The sequence below is a fragment of the Octopus bimaculoides genome, chromosome 8 (assembly GCF_046866305.1).
Source record: "Octopus bimaculoides isolate indiv1 chromosome 8, ASM4686630v1, whole genome shotgun sequence".
NCBI classification, from domain to species: Eukaryota; Metazoa; Mollusca; class Cephalopoda; order Octopoda; family Octopodidae; genus Octopus; species Octopus bimaculoides.
In genome coordinates, this window is record NC_142935.1 from 75,104,090 (window position 1) to 75,121,194 (window position 17,105).

General features: G+C 36.0%; 1 protein-coding gene across 1 annotated transcript in view; it reads right to left on the reverse strand.

Annotated features, from left to right (window-relative positions):
• The window catches only part of LOC149134447 (integrin alpha-V-like), a 16,549-nt gene extending 1,378 nt beyond the window's left edge, over window positions 1-15,171 (reverse strand). Inside the window, exons 1-4 of the mRNA XM_089356649.1 lie at window positions 14,763-15,171; window positions 11,358-11,500; window positions 9,936-10,027; window positions 6,718-6,882 (exon numbers count right to left, since the gene is read on the reverse strand). Of these exons, the coding sequence (XP_089212775.1) occupies window positions 6,718-6,882; window positions 9,936-10,027; window positions 11,358-11,500; window positions 14,763-14,923 (561 nt within the window). The 5' untranslated portion in view covers window positions 14,924-15,171. The remainder of the gene's footprint in view (window positions 1-6,717; window positions 6,883-9,935; window positions 10,028-11,357; window positions 11,501-14,762) is intronic.
• Between the last annotated feature and the right edge of the window lie 1,934 nt (window positions 15,172-17,105).

Sequence of the window (17,105 nt, forward strand, 5' to 3'; positions counted from 1 at the left end):
AAAGTCACCTAGGAAAAGTATATTGATGTGTTGGTCCAGATTTGTCAGGACCTCTTCTATGCGTCTGAGGCTGTCCTCAAATTTACATTCCTGCTTTGCGGTATTTGGTGGACGGTATGTTGAGCATACAACTACATCAATTTGTTTTATGTGTACTATTAAAGTATCACATACAGAGTTTGAGTGTGATAGGAGTAGTAGGGGTGTGACATATTCTCGGATGTACATTGCAACTCCCCATGACTTCTATCCCTTCTGTCTGTTCGGAGTACGGCATACTCTGGTATATTTATCACCGCATCTGCTATATTAGGTGTTAGATGCGTTTCGGTAAGCACTATGCATATTGCTTGATTGCATGTTACTAGGTCTTTCAAGTATAGGAACTTGTCTTTGCCGCCTGTTCGTAATAGGCCCCGGATATTCAGTAGGAATATGGGTGTGATATCTGTGCAGGGGTTCCTGGTGTTAGCGGTGGCCATCCCTGATCCATCATCTGTGGTGGTCTTGGACAATGGTTCGTGTGGCGTTGACTCTGTACCCTCTGCATCCACGTTAACTGTTGTACCATTTTCTGGGCCACGCTTAAAAAAGCTTGCTGCTCATCTACTGCAGTTCGTACAGCCTCTGCATACAGCCTTTTTTGGGGAGCAGAAGGAATATACGGACTTCTCTCTTTGTGAATCCTGTTGGTATTCGGTGGATTATGTGTACGTAGATTTAAGCTTTCTGGTCTCCCTTTTCTGCGCTCCCGCTTATTTTGTTGTAAGTGGTTATCTACCTTGTTTAGCTGGTGGTGTTTGGGATGGGCAAATTTGCAGTTTCGTCCCTTTTCCCCGTGCCAGCAGGTACCATTTAGGTAGAATTTACAGATCTGTTTCTTTTTCTTTTTCTCTGTGTGACGTGTTTGGGCTTGAAGCCTGTTTGTGTTTACCGTCTTCTTGTCTGTTCTCCTGTCTTTGTCGTTTGTGGTGTAGCGTTGGCTGTATTCACCATGGTCATTGCATCCCTCATCAGTGGCTACAGCACTGGTGGCATCTGCCTTGTCTTGGTGATCCGTTTGGTCCTCCTGAGCCTGAGCACAGTGTGCAGGGTCTTCACTGTCCTTTTTTGTGTCCGTGTCTCTCATAATGCCTTCTAGGAGGTCAAGGTGCGGTTTCACGAGCTCGTAGGAGCGAATGAGCTCCAGTTTCTTTCGATCAATTTGAGCCATTGACCTGTGGAAATTGTACCTATCCTGGCTTTCGGCTATTAGATCATTTGCTGGTGATCCTTTGGCCAGGTTCCATGCGTGCACAAGAAGGCGAACTTCCTCCAGCTGCCAGTTTCGGCGCATCTTCATCTTCTTGTTGGCCTCAACTTGGCTCTGTACAAAGTTTCGTCCTCTGGTATCCATGGTGCACGATATTTGAGAAAGAGAGGTCATCTTAAAGTATATAGAAATAGTACTAGAAAGAAAGAAGAGTATAAAGAGGGGAGGGAGAATACGAAGTAGAGCGAGTAGAGAGTGCGTACAGCGTACGAGAGAGAGAGAGAGAGAGAGAGAGAGAGAAGATAACTCAAGAGAGAAACAAACAAAACGAGGCAAGACAAAATGAAAATGAAAAGAATAATGAAAATATATACATATATATATATATATGTGTGTGTGTGTGTGTATGTATGTATGTATGTATATATGAGGGAGAGAAGACAACTCAAGAGAGAGAAACAAACAAGACAAAATGAAAATGAGAAGAAAAACGAAAAATGAAAAACGAGAAATATATATATCACGGAAAACAGAGAGAGAGGGTGAGAAACAGAGAAACTAAGAGAGAAAAAGTGAGGGAGAGCAGATGGGATAAGAATAGAATAGAGATTTTGATTAAGAGTGTTAAAACGAGGTGACTATAAGGGAAATTGAGTGAAAAACTTTTAATACTTTAAATAAACTAAGAAGAACGATTTTATCGTAAATAAATTTTATCGTAAATAAACAAAAACTATTCTGTGAGAGAAATTACAGTATGTTAACAAACAAGTGTGAAATAGATTATTTTGTCGTAGATTTTTAGAAAGAATATAGAATATAGAATAAAACTTACTATGTAAATAAACTAAGAAGAACGATTTTATCTTAAGTAAATTTTATCGTAAATAAACAAAAACAAAAACAAAAACTATTCTGTGAGAGAAATTACAGTATGATAACAAACAAGTGTGAAATAAATTATTTTGTCGTAAATTTTTAGAAAGAATATAGAATAAAACTTAGAAATAAAGAATAAAACTTAGCTCAGATTTCTATCTTTACAATCTCTCACCACGTGCGTGATTCCTTCGAAGATGGTTGTTTGCTTTGGTTCACTCACATTAATGTGCGTTGTATATATGCTATTTACTTTCTTTTTCAACGGATATAATGCAGGGCCGTCGTTAAACAACAGGTACCGAGTTTTGTGTCGGTTTCAGCAAATATTTATCTTCGAAATGGAAAGATACCTAATATATATATATATATATATATATATATATATATATATATATATATATATATATATATATATATTATATATATATACACATATAGGAAAATGTGTTGTTGAAAATGCACTTAAATTTCAAAATCTCGTAAATGTTTAAAATACATTTATTTACGTATATACCAAACTAGTTTCAACAATATTTTTTTTGTTTATCAATGTTAAAAGTTTAAAATTAGAAAAACATCGTTAAAAGTTTTAATGTCGACAAATCAAAATGTTTCAATGTTGACTTGAAAGGGCAGAAAAAGAATAGGAGCAAACATGAGGATGTTAGTGAAGCACAGCTTATTAAAATTATTTGGGTATAGGAAGGGGAATAAGCTACATACTTCCCGTGATGTATTCCAAGATGCATGTTATTTCGTCCAACTGTGGATAGGTGAATATAGTCGTTCTCAGGAGGACCTTTTTCAGGAAGGGTGAATTTAGGTAGTAGTTCGCATTATATTTACATAGAAACATAATGCAAACTACTGTGGGTCTGTAGATGTATGTATGTATGCTTGTTTGAGAGTGAGTATAGACAGGTATAGATATGGATACCTCACTACCCTAGTCTACCACTGGTATGTTACTCCATACTCCCATTAGTAATAATCTACATAAACCTAGCATACACTTAATCTAAGAACCCTTCACTTAAGAACCTTTTAGAAAACACACGCGGAACTATGTTTTCTCACTTACCAGCACTAAGTAATTTAAATGCACCCAAGTTCTAACCATAACAGTCTAGCACACTATCCCCACCATAGCAGATATAACCTCCAATCGGATAATATATTATAGCTAAACTACCTGATACATCGAAACCCATAGATGATTACATCCCCTATTTCGCACCTTTATATAAACACAAACACCCCTCAATTGTATCTAGAACTGATATAACCTCTTCCTCACGACCAAAATAGAGCAGTATTACAATATTACATTAATTAAAATGCACGGTTTACCCACCTTTAACTATACCCAAAATAACACCGATTAGACGTCTCAAAAGTATAATTATCCATGGCAATACTTTCATTTAACAAGCTTTTATAAAAAAGACATAATTAACACTCTAACACAGTGCCACTCCTTAAATATTTAATATTCTATATCTTACTAGTATACGTTTTAGCACTGAATAACTACAGGTAAGCACAACTAGATACGCATCGGCCATGTAAACGATTAGCACTTGTACTTTCTGGTCCATTTTTGTACCTTTCAGCTCCTATTATACTATAATACTAGCTGCTTAAACATATACCATAGATATAAAGTAAAACACTACCCACCCGTATTACTTACTCGCACTAGTCACTAATGTGCCCTTTTTGACCACATTTATAGCACCTGGGTTTCCTGCTTTTTTGGTACTTGTAGGCTTGAAGGATAGTTATTTTATCCCCCAAGCCCATTAATATGGCATCAATAAGCCAGGTAATATCTATTTCCGGTGGTATTCCCCCACCCTTACCTTGGAAGTTCATCTACCAAGGTATGTGGGCAGGAGAGCCACCTCGGCTGTTTTCAACGAGTTCGTTGAATGTTGCCTGGCTTTTTCCTCGATACGAAAACGCACCTCCACCGTGCTGTATCGCTTTCCCATGTATCTCTTTTATATAAGTAACACCAACTGCTTTTTTAGTCACCTTTTCTATTTTTTTCGTTTTCAATGACACTGTTTTATAAATCACAATTTTTCTTGCTGCCTTCTGTATAATTTTGCCTATGCTCTCTTCGTAGAATATTCTTATGTCTGCCCTGTTCAAAGCAGACGTTTTCTTTTCCTACGCTGACAGCCGACGCGAAGTTAACATTTTTCTCCGCGTTTTCTTTTTTTTCCGCTTTGTTCTGCTTTCTTCTGTCTTTCCCTTTCTTTTATTCTGCGTTCCACGCCGTCTCGTTCTCGACAACTCGCCACTAACGTTTCTTCGTCGCCAGACAAGTTATTCATGTTGCACTCAAATTTTTACGTTGAAATTCTACCTTCCCCCCTTCCAGGAAGGAGGAATGTGTCGCTTGTCTGCGACACGGCAGAAATTCAATATTTTTTAAACAAAGCAAATTCAATTAGAAATAAACTCTAGCACATTAAACTCGCACACTTACTTCAGACTTATTTTTTCACCTCCGCTTCCAAACTTCTTCACAGTGCCATTGCTGAGCACGTGGAGATATTTACCAGCCGTTCGGACAAGCCTTCCAGTACAAGCGAGAAGACCAAACCATGATCATTTCATTGAAAACACAAGGGTTAAACAAATAGGAGACAATACGAGGGACAACTGGGGTCGGGGACTTATCGAATGATATTGCATGAATAAATATATTATAATTTCGGATGAAAAATGAGAAACAAAAAAATGAATGGACGCGGAGTGGGTTTGACCCCACCAGCCACATGCCAGATCGCTACTATTATATGTAGTGGTTCCGTCTATTCTCGTCAGAAGGTGTCGTACTCTCGCCACAATATCTCTTTTGAGATTTAACAATTTGTACGACGCACACACTGTCAAATAACCTATTTGAGCTTCGAAAAATTCTCGTCGCCAAATGTTATATCCTTACGCCTCCAATATCGTAGTACGTTTGTTGCCGACTATAGACAAAGGATACACCGTAACAGTGTTATAACAATACAAAATAGAAACAGCGGCAGTAACAAACATGTAACGAACCAACAACCTTTTACGAACCAACAATCAATATTTCCAATACACTAACTCGAATTGTACTTTCATAGTGATTGCCGCCTCCTTGGGCTTCCTCGTTATCAGTAGCATCTTTGACTCTCTGTCCATGACCTCTCACATGACTCTTCGGTTCTGTTTGCATATTTGCATAGTTTGAAGCGTAGGTAAAAGATGTAAGCTGTAGCTCACTATGCACTTCCAATTAGTTGGATCAGCACACGTCGCCACTCTTACTTTGCCATAGGACTTTTAGTAAATGAAATGACAGATGAAGTTACGATATAGAGACATCTGTACATCTTTAGATTATAACGATAAACTCTTGTACAACACTTGTACCACTTTCTGAGTCTCCGTGATCAGTACCTAATGACAGGCTGAAGTGAAATGACCAATAATCACATGAAACACCAGGTTTCACATCAGGATATCCCTCTTCTAGAAGGATGCTGTGACAATAAGTAGAATCCCCTCATTCCTGATGGTTTTACTGCGCACCCTGACGCCAACTAAGGATATTTCCGCATCCCTACACTCAGATGGATTTTCATCACATGCTAGTTAACCCATACCCGAGACAGGTACCACTTCTCCGGGTCAGAGCAGAACTGGGAACAATAGTGGCTAACAGGTGGTTCCACACTTCTCAAAAACCTGGAACCTGAACCAGAGCCCTACACTATCGGATGCAGTTTACAACCATACATTGGATGGGGACACACGCACACACACACACGCGCACACACACACACGCGCACGCGCACACACACACACACACACACACACACACACACACACACACACACACACACACACACACACACACACACACACACACACACACACACACACACACACACACACACACACACACACACACACACACACACACACATATATATAATTATACATTAAATTATCATTTAATGCTAACTATTTAATGTTGCCAAATATTCCATTACTTTGTAGCTATTTAGTATAAACAGACACGTCTTTCTGTTTATCATACACCTGTATTACGAACTCCAAGCAGCAATACAAAGGTGCTATTATCTTTGTTTCTTAGTTAATGATAGGAAAATGCAACACGTGCATAGAAACGCATGCATGATGCATGCGTTTACATACATATATATATATATATGCGTGTGTGTGTGTGTGTGTGTGTGTAAACGCATGCATTTCTATGCACGTGTAGCATTTCCCTATCATTATCTCCTCCGTTCCACAACGTTTTCAATCCTGGTGGTGCCACATATTCCTCGTTATCTCTTTACCTCATCATTCCACTTCTTTCTTTCCCTAATTCTAACTCATTTTCCCTTCAACACCATTTGTTGTTTCTCTCCGACGAGTGGTTGTATCTTAAACGTAAGAGATTTTTCTGCCTCGAAACATAAAATTAATTCTATTACTTAAATTATGTGCACTTACAGAAGAATTTACAATGTTTCAGTAAGAAAAAACATTCGAGCGTTTTCAAAATAAAATTAACTTACCTTAAAGGAATGTACAGAAAATCCTGCTGATAAGTAAACAAATCGACTATCCACCGAGATGTTTTGGGGGATTATGGTTGGAGCAATGTTCACTGTCTCACCAATTTTAGCTTCATAACATTTTCCAAGGTGGTAAAATTTCTTCGACCACAAAGGGGCACAAAACTGGCAATATAAGATAAGTCTTAATTATTATGCGATGAGTTTTCCACATCATTAAATTCTACACTGGTTTTCGTAAACATGTAAAATATCCACATACATGCAAAATCTAATCCTGACTTGCGTGAGTCATAAGTTATCAGATATATTTCCAATTGAATATTCTACGTATCAGTATGCTCAGGCCGAATGCGTTACGCTATCAAATGGTTAGCTGAGGGGCGTGGCGAAGAGCGAGAGGAAAAGAAGGAAAGAGAAATGTTAAGACGTGAGGTAGAGGGCAAGTAATAGTCATTGCACTAAAACGCTGTCAAGTGGTTATTTCAAAGGAGAAACGTAGAGAGAGACACAGAGAGAGAGACAGAAAGAGAGAGAGGGGAGAGTATGAGTGTGTGCGTTTGTGTTTGTGTGTTTGTGCGTGTGTGTCTGTGTGTTAGCTCTGAGGAGTAATTGGAGGGTGCGTGATTGGTAGTTAAAGACAGAAGAAAGCAGAGAGATATATAAACTGTTGATTGCTGAGGCATGTGGTATAGTTGAAGCGGGAGAGAGAGAGAAAGAGAGATAGAGAGAGAAAGAAAGAAAGAGAGAGAGTGAGTGTTGACTAAAAGGAAGGCGGGAGTGGAAAGCAGCTACATGATTTTAAACGTAATATAATAGAATATTGTGACAAACAATAAAAATAAAATCCATCCATGTCTCTATGTGGATAGATAGATTCATTGACGGATAGACAGGAGAAAGATGGATGGCTGGATATAGCGATACATAGTTCAATCAAAGTGAAATAACCTTAACAAATAGCTGTGAATGTTACTTTTACCTTTTTATGTGTAGCATCCCAGAAGCTGAGACCATGCTGGGGCACAGCAATTGTTTGCACTTTTTTTTAGTTTTCGGTTTAAATGTTTGTCCGTATCGTTAGTAGACAGATGCATGCATCGACAGAAATGTAAGTAGAACATTGATAAATAGACAGGCAGATAGATAGATAGGTAGGTAAATAGGTAGGTAGGTAGGTAGGTCGGTAGGTAGGTAGGTGAATAGATAGGTAGGTGAATAGGTAGGTAGGTAGGTAAGTAGATACATTTCTTTTATTAGCCACACAGGGCTCAACGAAGATGGGACAAATACAATGTAGAGCTTTTCTTTTTGGGAGGGGGAAGGAAGGAAAAAAAAAAAAAAAAAAAAATGGTGGTGTCGATCAAAAGGGATCGTAGGAAGGGAAAAAGGGGCAGTTCGATCAAAAGGGATCGAAAAAAAAGAAAAGGAAAGGCCGATCAATAGGGATCGTGTATCACACAGTAATGTTCTCGTGTAAAAAGAGGGGAGGACAGTTTAGGTAGATAGATAGATAGATAGATAGATAGATAGATAGATAGATAGATAGATAGATAGATAGATAGAAAGATAGATAGAAAGATAGATAGATAGATAGATACTGCCTATGTGGACTTTCACAACTTCTCAAGAATCAGATATTTCAGAATAATACACAATTTCATCATATTTTCAAAATAACCGTGAAATTTCTACGGATTACTATTAGTGCCACTATTATTATGACTGTCGAGTGTCGTAGCCTGAGTCAAACTTCAATTTTCTGTCGATATCAACTCGGCTTGTTCTGAACTCATTTGGGGAGTCTGTGAACGCTTTAAATCATTGTCCTCAGTTGTATTTAGCTTCTTTATAACCAAGAAATCATAATTATCCAAGGTATGCTAAACCTACGCTAGACTTTAACTCATAAGATTTATGAAATCCCACTTCCCCGAAAAAAATAATAATCCTTTCTATTATAGGCACAAAGCCTGAAATTTTGGGGGAGGGGCAAGTTGATGACACCGACCCCAGTGTTTCACTGGTACTTAATTTATCGACCCCGAAAAGGCAAAGACGACCTCGATGGAATTTGAACCCAGAACTTAGCAACGAAATACCGCTAAGCATTTCTCCCGACGTGCTAACGATTCTGCTAGCTCGCCGCCTTAATAATAATAATAATAATAATAATAATAATAATAGTAGTAGTAGTAGTAGTAGTAGTAGTAGTAGTAGTAGTAGTAGTAGTAGTAATAATAATAATAATAATAATAATAATAATAATAATAATAATAATAATATGTAAACACTACTAAAACAGCACTCCTACGTATTGGTATGAACATCATCCGAGCAAGTCGTTGAAGGTAAAAATGTCGCTATCCTCTGGGATTTTCCAGTCAACACTGATAGAATGATCTAGGCTAATCTACCAGACATACTTATGAAAGACAGAGAAGAAAATACTTGTATACTAATATATCTGTAAAGGTATTTGACAAATTAAGTAAATATAAGGTCCTGGAAATTGAAATACAAAAGATGTGGCATATTAAAACGAGAACTGATTCTGTTATTGTAAGTGCCCTAGGTATGATAAAAAAGGGATGTCAGAAACATTTAGATAAGATCCCAGGAGAACCATGTCTCAGAGAAATCAAAAAGAGTGTGCTGACAAGTACTGCCCACATCCTTAGAAAAACCCGATCCATTCAAATGTCTATGTTGTATTACATGAAGATACTTCGCTACTGCCCCTTCCACTTCTCCTCCCCAAGCTTTCAGTCATACTGTAACATCTGTTATCCTTCACTCGCCCTAAGACACTGGATGTGTCTCGGCAAGTGATTGTAACAAACATGCAAATTAACAGTAAATAGGAAGAAGAAGAAGAAGAAGAAGAGGAAGAAACAATTCCTATCATAGTAGGTGCCTTGGGTATAATAAAAAAAATATTCAGACAAATACATAACAAAAACACCAGGACTTAAAAATATACATAACATACAGAAAATTGCACTACTGGGCACTGCACACATCCTACGCAAAACACTTTCAATACAGTAACCATAAGAGCATCACAGCAAACCACAGCACATACCCAAGGCACACAGAGCTGCGCTCGGTAGTGAAGTGAAAGCGCGTTGTAAAAATAAAACTACTGAATAATAATAATAATAATAATAATAATAATAATAATAATAATAATAATAATAATAGAAACATAAGCTTACCAAAATCTTATTTGGCTTGTCAGTGTTTGGCTGTGGTACAACGGTCATTGAGAATCCTGTCATGTCGTGGATGGATACTTCCGCTTCTTTAGCTTTAAAAGAGATGGGAAAAACATTTATTTTTAATTTTAATAGTAAAAAATGTTATAATTATAACCTTGTATTAAGATAGGTACTAAAACGTACTTATTAATTAGAAACGTGCGCTATCCTCCTCTTTGATATAATGTTTTATAGTAAGGAGTACCAATATTTCTCTGAAGATTTACAAACAAGTTAATCGCTGTATAAATAACACATTGGTAAGAAAAAAGAAAGAAAGAAAAACAAGAATTAACGCTTTAGTGAGTTCATGTACCGATATAGAGTTTGCTTTCTATTTTGAAATCATTTAACAGCACTTAACTTTAATTCATGTCCGTTGTTAATGTCGTTAGGTATTTATGTCACAACTTCTCACTTAACATGCACTTGAAATACAATGTTTATCTCACTATGGAAAATGAACCATTGCATTCACGAAAACTAATCAATAAAATTGTTGCATATTCATTAATATGAATTTTTATAAGTTATAAATTTTGGAACTGATACTCTTCCTATTAGCAACTACAGCAAACAGGTAATCGATACGTACATATGGGCTTCTTTCGCCCATTTGCACAAACAAATTAAATGTTTCGTTCCTCAATGACTGCTTTCCGCCATCAATCAGGACGTCGTTATTTATAAGAAATCACTTTTATTTTAGTTATTTTATAAGTCAGGATAAGCAGTGCTCTGACATTTTTATACGTAGCCCCACCCAAATTGATGAAACTGGTATGTTCGATACCAAGTTTGACCATCTGTACCTCAATGTATTCAACTGCTGGTGGAAAAGCTCACGTTCCACTACTTTTAAGAGAGTAAAGTCGACTAAGCTCCAGATAGCGGGTTGCAACTGGATGGGTTTGAACTGATAGTGGGTTTGAAATGGATACCACAATATTGCATTATATGTCGATCCAGTATATTTATCTATATATAAATCAGTTTTAAAACGCGGTGAGTTGGCTTCTGATATTAAAGGGATATTCGTCGTGACCTGTTCACCATATGTCCGTTGGAGCAGAGTAGACTGGGGCGATAAAATAATATTTCTAACAAAAACTTCTACGTGATCAAACACAATTCACAAATTTTTCCGACCGTTTTGCTTCCTTTCATCATACACACAGTCTGAATTTCTTTCACATTTTGTTCAAAACTTTATCTCTTTGAAACTGATTTTTTTTCCTACTTCCTTCCACCAACGACTACTTATTACAATTTGCGTTAGTCTACCAATTTAGAAAGTAAAAGAGCGATGAGAAAACTCTTCTCAAAGTAAAAATACAAATAATGAATTTAATTAGAAATAGAAAAAGTGTAATAACTTACGAAATACCATCTCTTTACATATTTTCTCATCAGACCAAACATATGAAGCATTGCAAAGAAGGATACTGCCAGCGCGATTCTGATATGAAAAGTTATTACTTTTCCATACTAATTTATTTCCCCTTGGGGCACCAACATAAAGCCTGAAAAAGCAAGAAAGAAACATTGAAAGAAACTTTAAACAACTGTCATGTGAGCAGCATTATCAACGCTGCTCACATAACAGTTGTCTGCAGATAATTAGGTGAAATAAAGAACAGACGCATATACTTGCATAATTACATAAAGCTGTACGATATACCAGAAGAATTCCTGATGATATGATGCAATAAATTTGAATGAATGAAAAATATGAAAGTATATATATATATATATATATATATATATATACACACACACGCACACTGAATTGATTCTATATTTTACTTCACAGAAGATAATAGGCTTTATTGTGTCAAATCTATTTAGTGAGCATTTGATGTCATATATTTATCACTATGGGAGCATAATTAGATAAAAGCAATTAACTATGAATATAGCAAAATGTTGAAGGCCACAACTGACTGACTTAAAAGAAAACAAGCATATAGACAGGAATCTCAACGTTTCATATGCTACTAGCGATTCTGTATTGTGTATTTCTCTACCACAATTGACTGTAATAATGTGATCGGAAACGATTCTTTCTTTTGGACGAAATGTTAATTCGTGACTACTGGACAAAATGACTTGCAGTATAAAGCCATGACACATATTTTACGTTTGAATGACATGGCATTAGTGTACTACATAGATTGGAGAACGATAGTAAGGCAATAAGGACGTATCTGCAAGTAAAAGAAAATGGGTTATTAATTATGTTTAAATACTTCCAAAACTGTCAGCTATATTCTTCAACAGTGTTTGAATGATGGGAAAATAAGAATGCTATTGTTTTATATTTAGTTTCATGTATTGCGAAGTAAGCAAGAAACATGTCATCTATTGTCGCTAACCGGCCGTCACACATAATGGGCATTAAAAACCTAGTTATCACTTGCAAGTGAATTTGACTTTAGTACCATGCTTTTGCTATTAGATGTCTATGTAGTCGCGAGCAGATATACACACACTCTCGGCACTCCTACTTTTGACCGAACGGAACATCAAGGATGTCACAGCCGGAAGGGTTGAGAGCAGCACTAGCAGTCAGCTGGCACATATTTTTAGCTGAATAGATTGAAGGAACGTAAAATGATGCGCTTTGTTCAAAAACACAACATACCTTGTGGTCGAGCAACCGAAACCATGACCTAATGATCATGAGGTCAACACCAAAACCGCTAACACACACAACCTTCTCAACACAATTCTTTGTATTTTGGACTCTCACAACTCCAATTTATTATTAACGTAAAATCCTTGTCCATTGTAATCCCTCACAACAATGAACTCTTAACCATTAAACATTTGTTTGAGAGTAACCTGTATACGTTTTCGAGTGAACAACAAGGCGGAAGTGAACGTGAAATATGACTTTTTACAAATGTTGACTGCAGATTAATGCCGTTCAACATGTCTACAATATTCTGTAAATATATTATTTTCATCAAGAATCAAATAGAGAAAGACGCTGATAACACTGACATTAATTCTTTGATAGCTCAATTTCCGCTATTTGAAGTTTGTGTGAGAGAGATCTCAGTTTGTTTTTTAAGTGACATTGGATAAACAAACAGTCAATGGAAAATCTCTTAATAACAAGGCTTCATAAAATTTTGCCAACCTTTACTAATAATTCTTGGAATGTTTGTTTTGGCTAAACGAAATTTTTTCTTGTAAAAAAATTGAAGAAATATCTTCGTTCGCGAATAATACATCAAAAGATTAAATGTTTAAGCTTTTGCTTCACGAAGAACGTACGGACAAAATATATCTGATTATAGTTATTGTGGAATTTATTTCATTAAATAGAAATAGAATTTAAATAGGTTCTAAATTGTTTCATAGTAAACTAAGTTGAATGAAACTATATAATAATAAATGTTCTTCATTCTTGTAATGGCATCATAGAAGTGATGTTCTGTAACATATTCGTTAAAAATTTTAATCAACGCCTTCCAAACTACCCACTCACAAATTATTACAAACTATGGCCGCAGAGAAAACATGCAGTGTTACATCTTGTAATATCAATTTACGTTTAAGCAAGTAAATTTAAAAGCATAGACATTAGCAAATGAGGTTTAACACTACCTTTTATTCACCAACTTCACCTAAAAACAGCTTTGCAATGTTGGTTGTATAGTATTCATGTATCAAGTCAACTGTGTCCAAGCTACGGTAATCATATAGCTAATTTTAAATCGTTGGCATACATTATTTACTGTGTTCAAGATATGTTATCCTTACCGTATCCTGGCTATATGGTGTTTATTGTATTATTTATATACAACGTATACTGCAACTGGCATCAACTATGAGCAATATATATATATATATATATATATATATATATATATATATATATATATATATATATATGTGTGCAATGTTTTCTATTACTTGATTGTATTCTATATGTTATCTTTTCAATGTTTATGGTTTAATATATCTACTGTTAACAGCAATCAAAGGCATATAATATTTATTATTCCTAACAGGCGATTAATATCAATCTGGGTTATATAAGATTCATATTAATATTTTTTATTGAATTAACAATGATAAATCTTTCTCAATAAACAATACTTAGACTCAGGTTTTAAAGTGCTAACTGGTTGAGAAGCCTCCCCTGAAACAATTGGAATATGTAGATTCTAGAAGAATTGCTGCAGTGATATTAATAATTTAAGGTGATTCAGTGCCGTAGAAAAATGAGTAAGCGCTTGCTGATCCTAGTCTGTAAAGTGGGTTCAATTCTCAAATGAACCATTGACAAGATAGAGCTTGTTTTGAATTTTGAAGTTCTACATTCCAGTGCTTGCTGCAGCAAAAACAAATGATACACTTTCAATTTATGATTAGAAGACATGAGCCTTCAAAACGTTCGTGCACCTCCTCTAAAACTAAACGACCTTCATGTCAATTTCAAAAAAACTAATATCATATAAATAGTATTAGTCTTTCTTAATGTGTTGCAGGATACCAACTAACCGAATCGGCAACTCAGTTTGGTTCCCATCTGCAGCTAATTCCTTTCAATGCTTTACTATTGAAAAAAAAAAAACACAGTATGTAATATCATTTTCAAACTAACTTGTGTGTCGATTTTCCGTGTTGTATACATTTATAAAACTCAACATCCCATTTCAACCTCCCTCCACTATAAACATAAGACCCTATATTAGTGAAAAAAAAACATAAATAAAAGTAAGTACAAAAAACAATATAAATAAACGTATAGCTATTACCGACGTTACTTACCAAATTTTGGAGTCTTGTTCTGCAATGGCTAGCGAAAATCCAAACATAGAATCAGTTTCTCCTTTAAATATTACAGGAAAATTCGTGTCGATATTAAACGCCAATATCCTAGAGTTAATTATTAGGAAAAATCCAAAACTTATGACATTCAGTACCTTCATGTTAAGATTACAATGTCTGAAACGAAATATTTCCTTTTCCTAAATTCAGCGAGTGCAAAAATCTCTTAGAAATGAACAGGTTTGATTTGGATGTTGAATACGATCGATTGAGGTTAGAATTTGGTATTAACAGTTTTATAAAAGTAACTATGAGAAAACATATTGAATAGCTAAAATCTGAGTCTAGCTGTCGGAAGTACTAACATCCTTCATGTTGCTGTTGACTGATTAACTTCTGTTGTCAACATGAGTGGGAAACGCTGAAGTAGTACTTAAGCAAATAACTTCAGCGAAACTAAACTTGTGTATAAGCACTGATCCACAGTTGCCTCCCTTGACGAACTTTCGACTGTCTTTAAGTAAAATCAATGTTTTAAGAGTTAATAAAACTTAGAATACTTTATCTGCCGCTCAGCATTTTACGCGACGTGGTAACGATTTTACCAGCTTGCCACCCTACTGGTTCTTAATATTAATCAAAGATAGGGCGGCGAGCTGGCAGAACCGTTAGCACACCGGGAAAATACTTAGAAGCATCTCGTCCGTCTTCACGTTCTGCTTTCTAATGCCGCCGGGGTCGACTTTGCCTTTCATCCTTTCGAGGTCGATAAAATATGTACCAATTGAAAGCTGGGTGGAAGAAATCGACTTAACTCCCCCTCGAAAGTGCTAGTCTTGTGCCAAAATTTGAAATCAATATTAATCAGAGATAAGGCAACGAGCTGGCAGAATCGTCAGCTCGCCGGGAAAAATGCTGAGCGGCATTTCGTCTGTCTTTACCTTCTGAGTTCAAATTCCACCGTGATCGACTTTGCTTTTCATCCCTTCGTGATCGATAAAAAAAATACCAGTTGACCACTAGAGGTCGACGTAATCGACTTACCCACTCCCCCGAAATTGCTGGCCTTGTGCCAAAATTTGAGATTAATGAAATAATCAGAGATTAATGAAATACAAAATTAGCACCAACCGGGTTTGAATTCAGAGTCTTGCCAATTCATAGCTAAACTTATGAAATTTAGCACTAGATTTCAATTACCACAGGTACAATTGGTTAATGTCAACTCAGCGCTTGACTATCATTTACTTTATCAACCCCGTCACAAATTAAAGATCGATCCAGGCATTTAACTGAATACAAGGAAAACAATTATGCCTCGGTTCCTTTTCTACCAAGAATGTTTTGGTTTTTTTTCTCATAGAAACAATATTAATTTTAAATAAAAATTTTTCTTTATTTCATATTTGTTATGATTGAACAGCAAACGGATTTACAGTTGAAAGGGGTTTAATGAGGAAAGAAGTCACAATTACTTTTTACTTATCTCTCAGATTGGCTTCATATATCTACACTATTTTCTTTTAAAGGAATTTCAGCACAACTTTCTAAATTTACTCTTACTAAAATCTGTCATAAAACTCCACCTTTTTATAAAAGTTCTATATGAAATATAAGTTGGGAAACAACTACAACAGGAAATCGAAACTGGATTGCGGATATCATTTGCATCGCTGGGAGCTTTCTTGAAATGTATAGTGCTCGTCAAAAGTTAAAACACACACACACACACTCTCTCTCTCTCTCTCTCTCTCTCTCTCTCTCTCTCTCTCTCTCTCTCTCTCTCTCTCTCTCTCTCTCTCTCTCTCTCTCTCGCGCGCGCGCGCGCACACACACACACTTATAATCGTTTCCGCTAAGAAATATTTCAAGATGTTAGCCTTTAGCTGAACATTCCGATGGCTAATGAATTCTGTTGTCATAAGGTTGCGATAAACAAACGACCGGATACAATGAATATGTTGTGAAAGTTATCGACCGTTCGCAGTCAGGGCTCACCCTGTTTAAGAACAGTTTATAGAGAGAAAAATAATTTTAATTAATTATCCGGTAGAGACACTAAGCAATAAAATTTACTTCCATTGAGGTTCTTCTACCTCCGAAATATTTAGATAATTTTCTTTATTTGTACTTGATTTATATATCATTCGTATGTGCAACAATTCATTATCACATATCTTAAGCAACTAGTTTATAATACTTATGTGTTCATTTGTTTTAAACATTGACAAATAAAGGAAATACTAAGAAAAATAAAAGCGTGAAAGTTGTGTGCATTTCCTTTCTTTTGCACTGCTAACGTTCCCATTGTAACAACATAGTTTTTAATTTCTTCTGAAAACT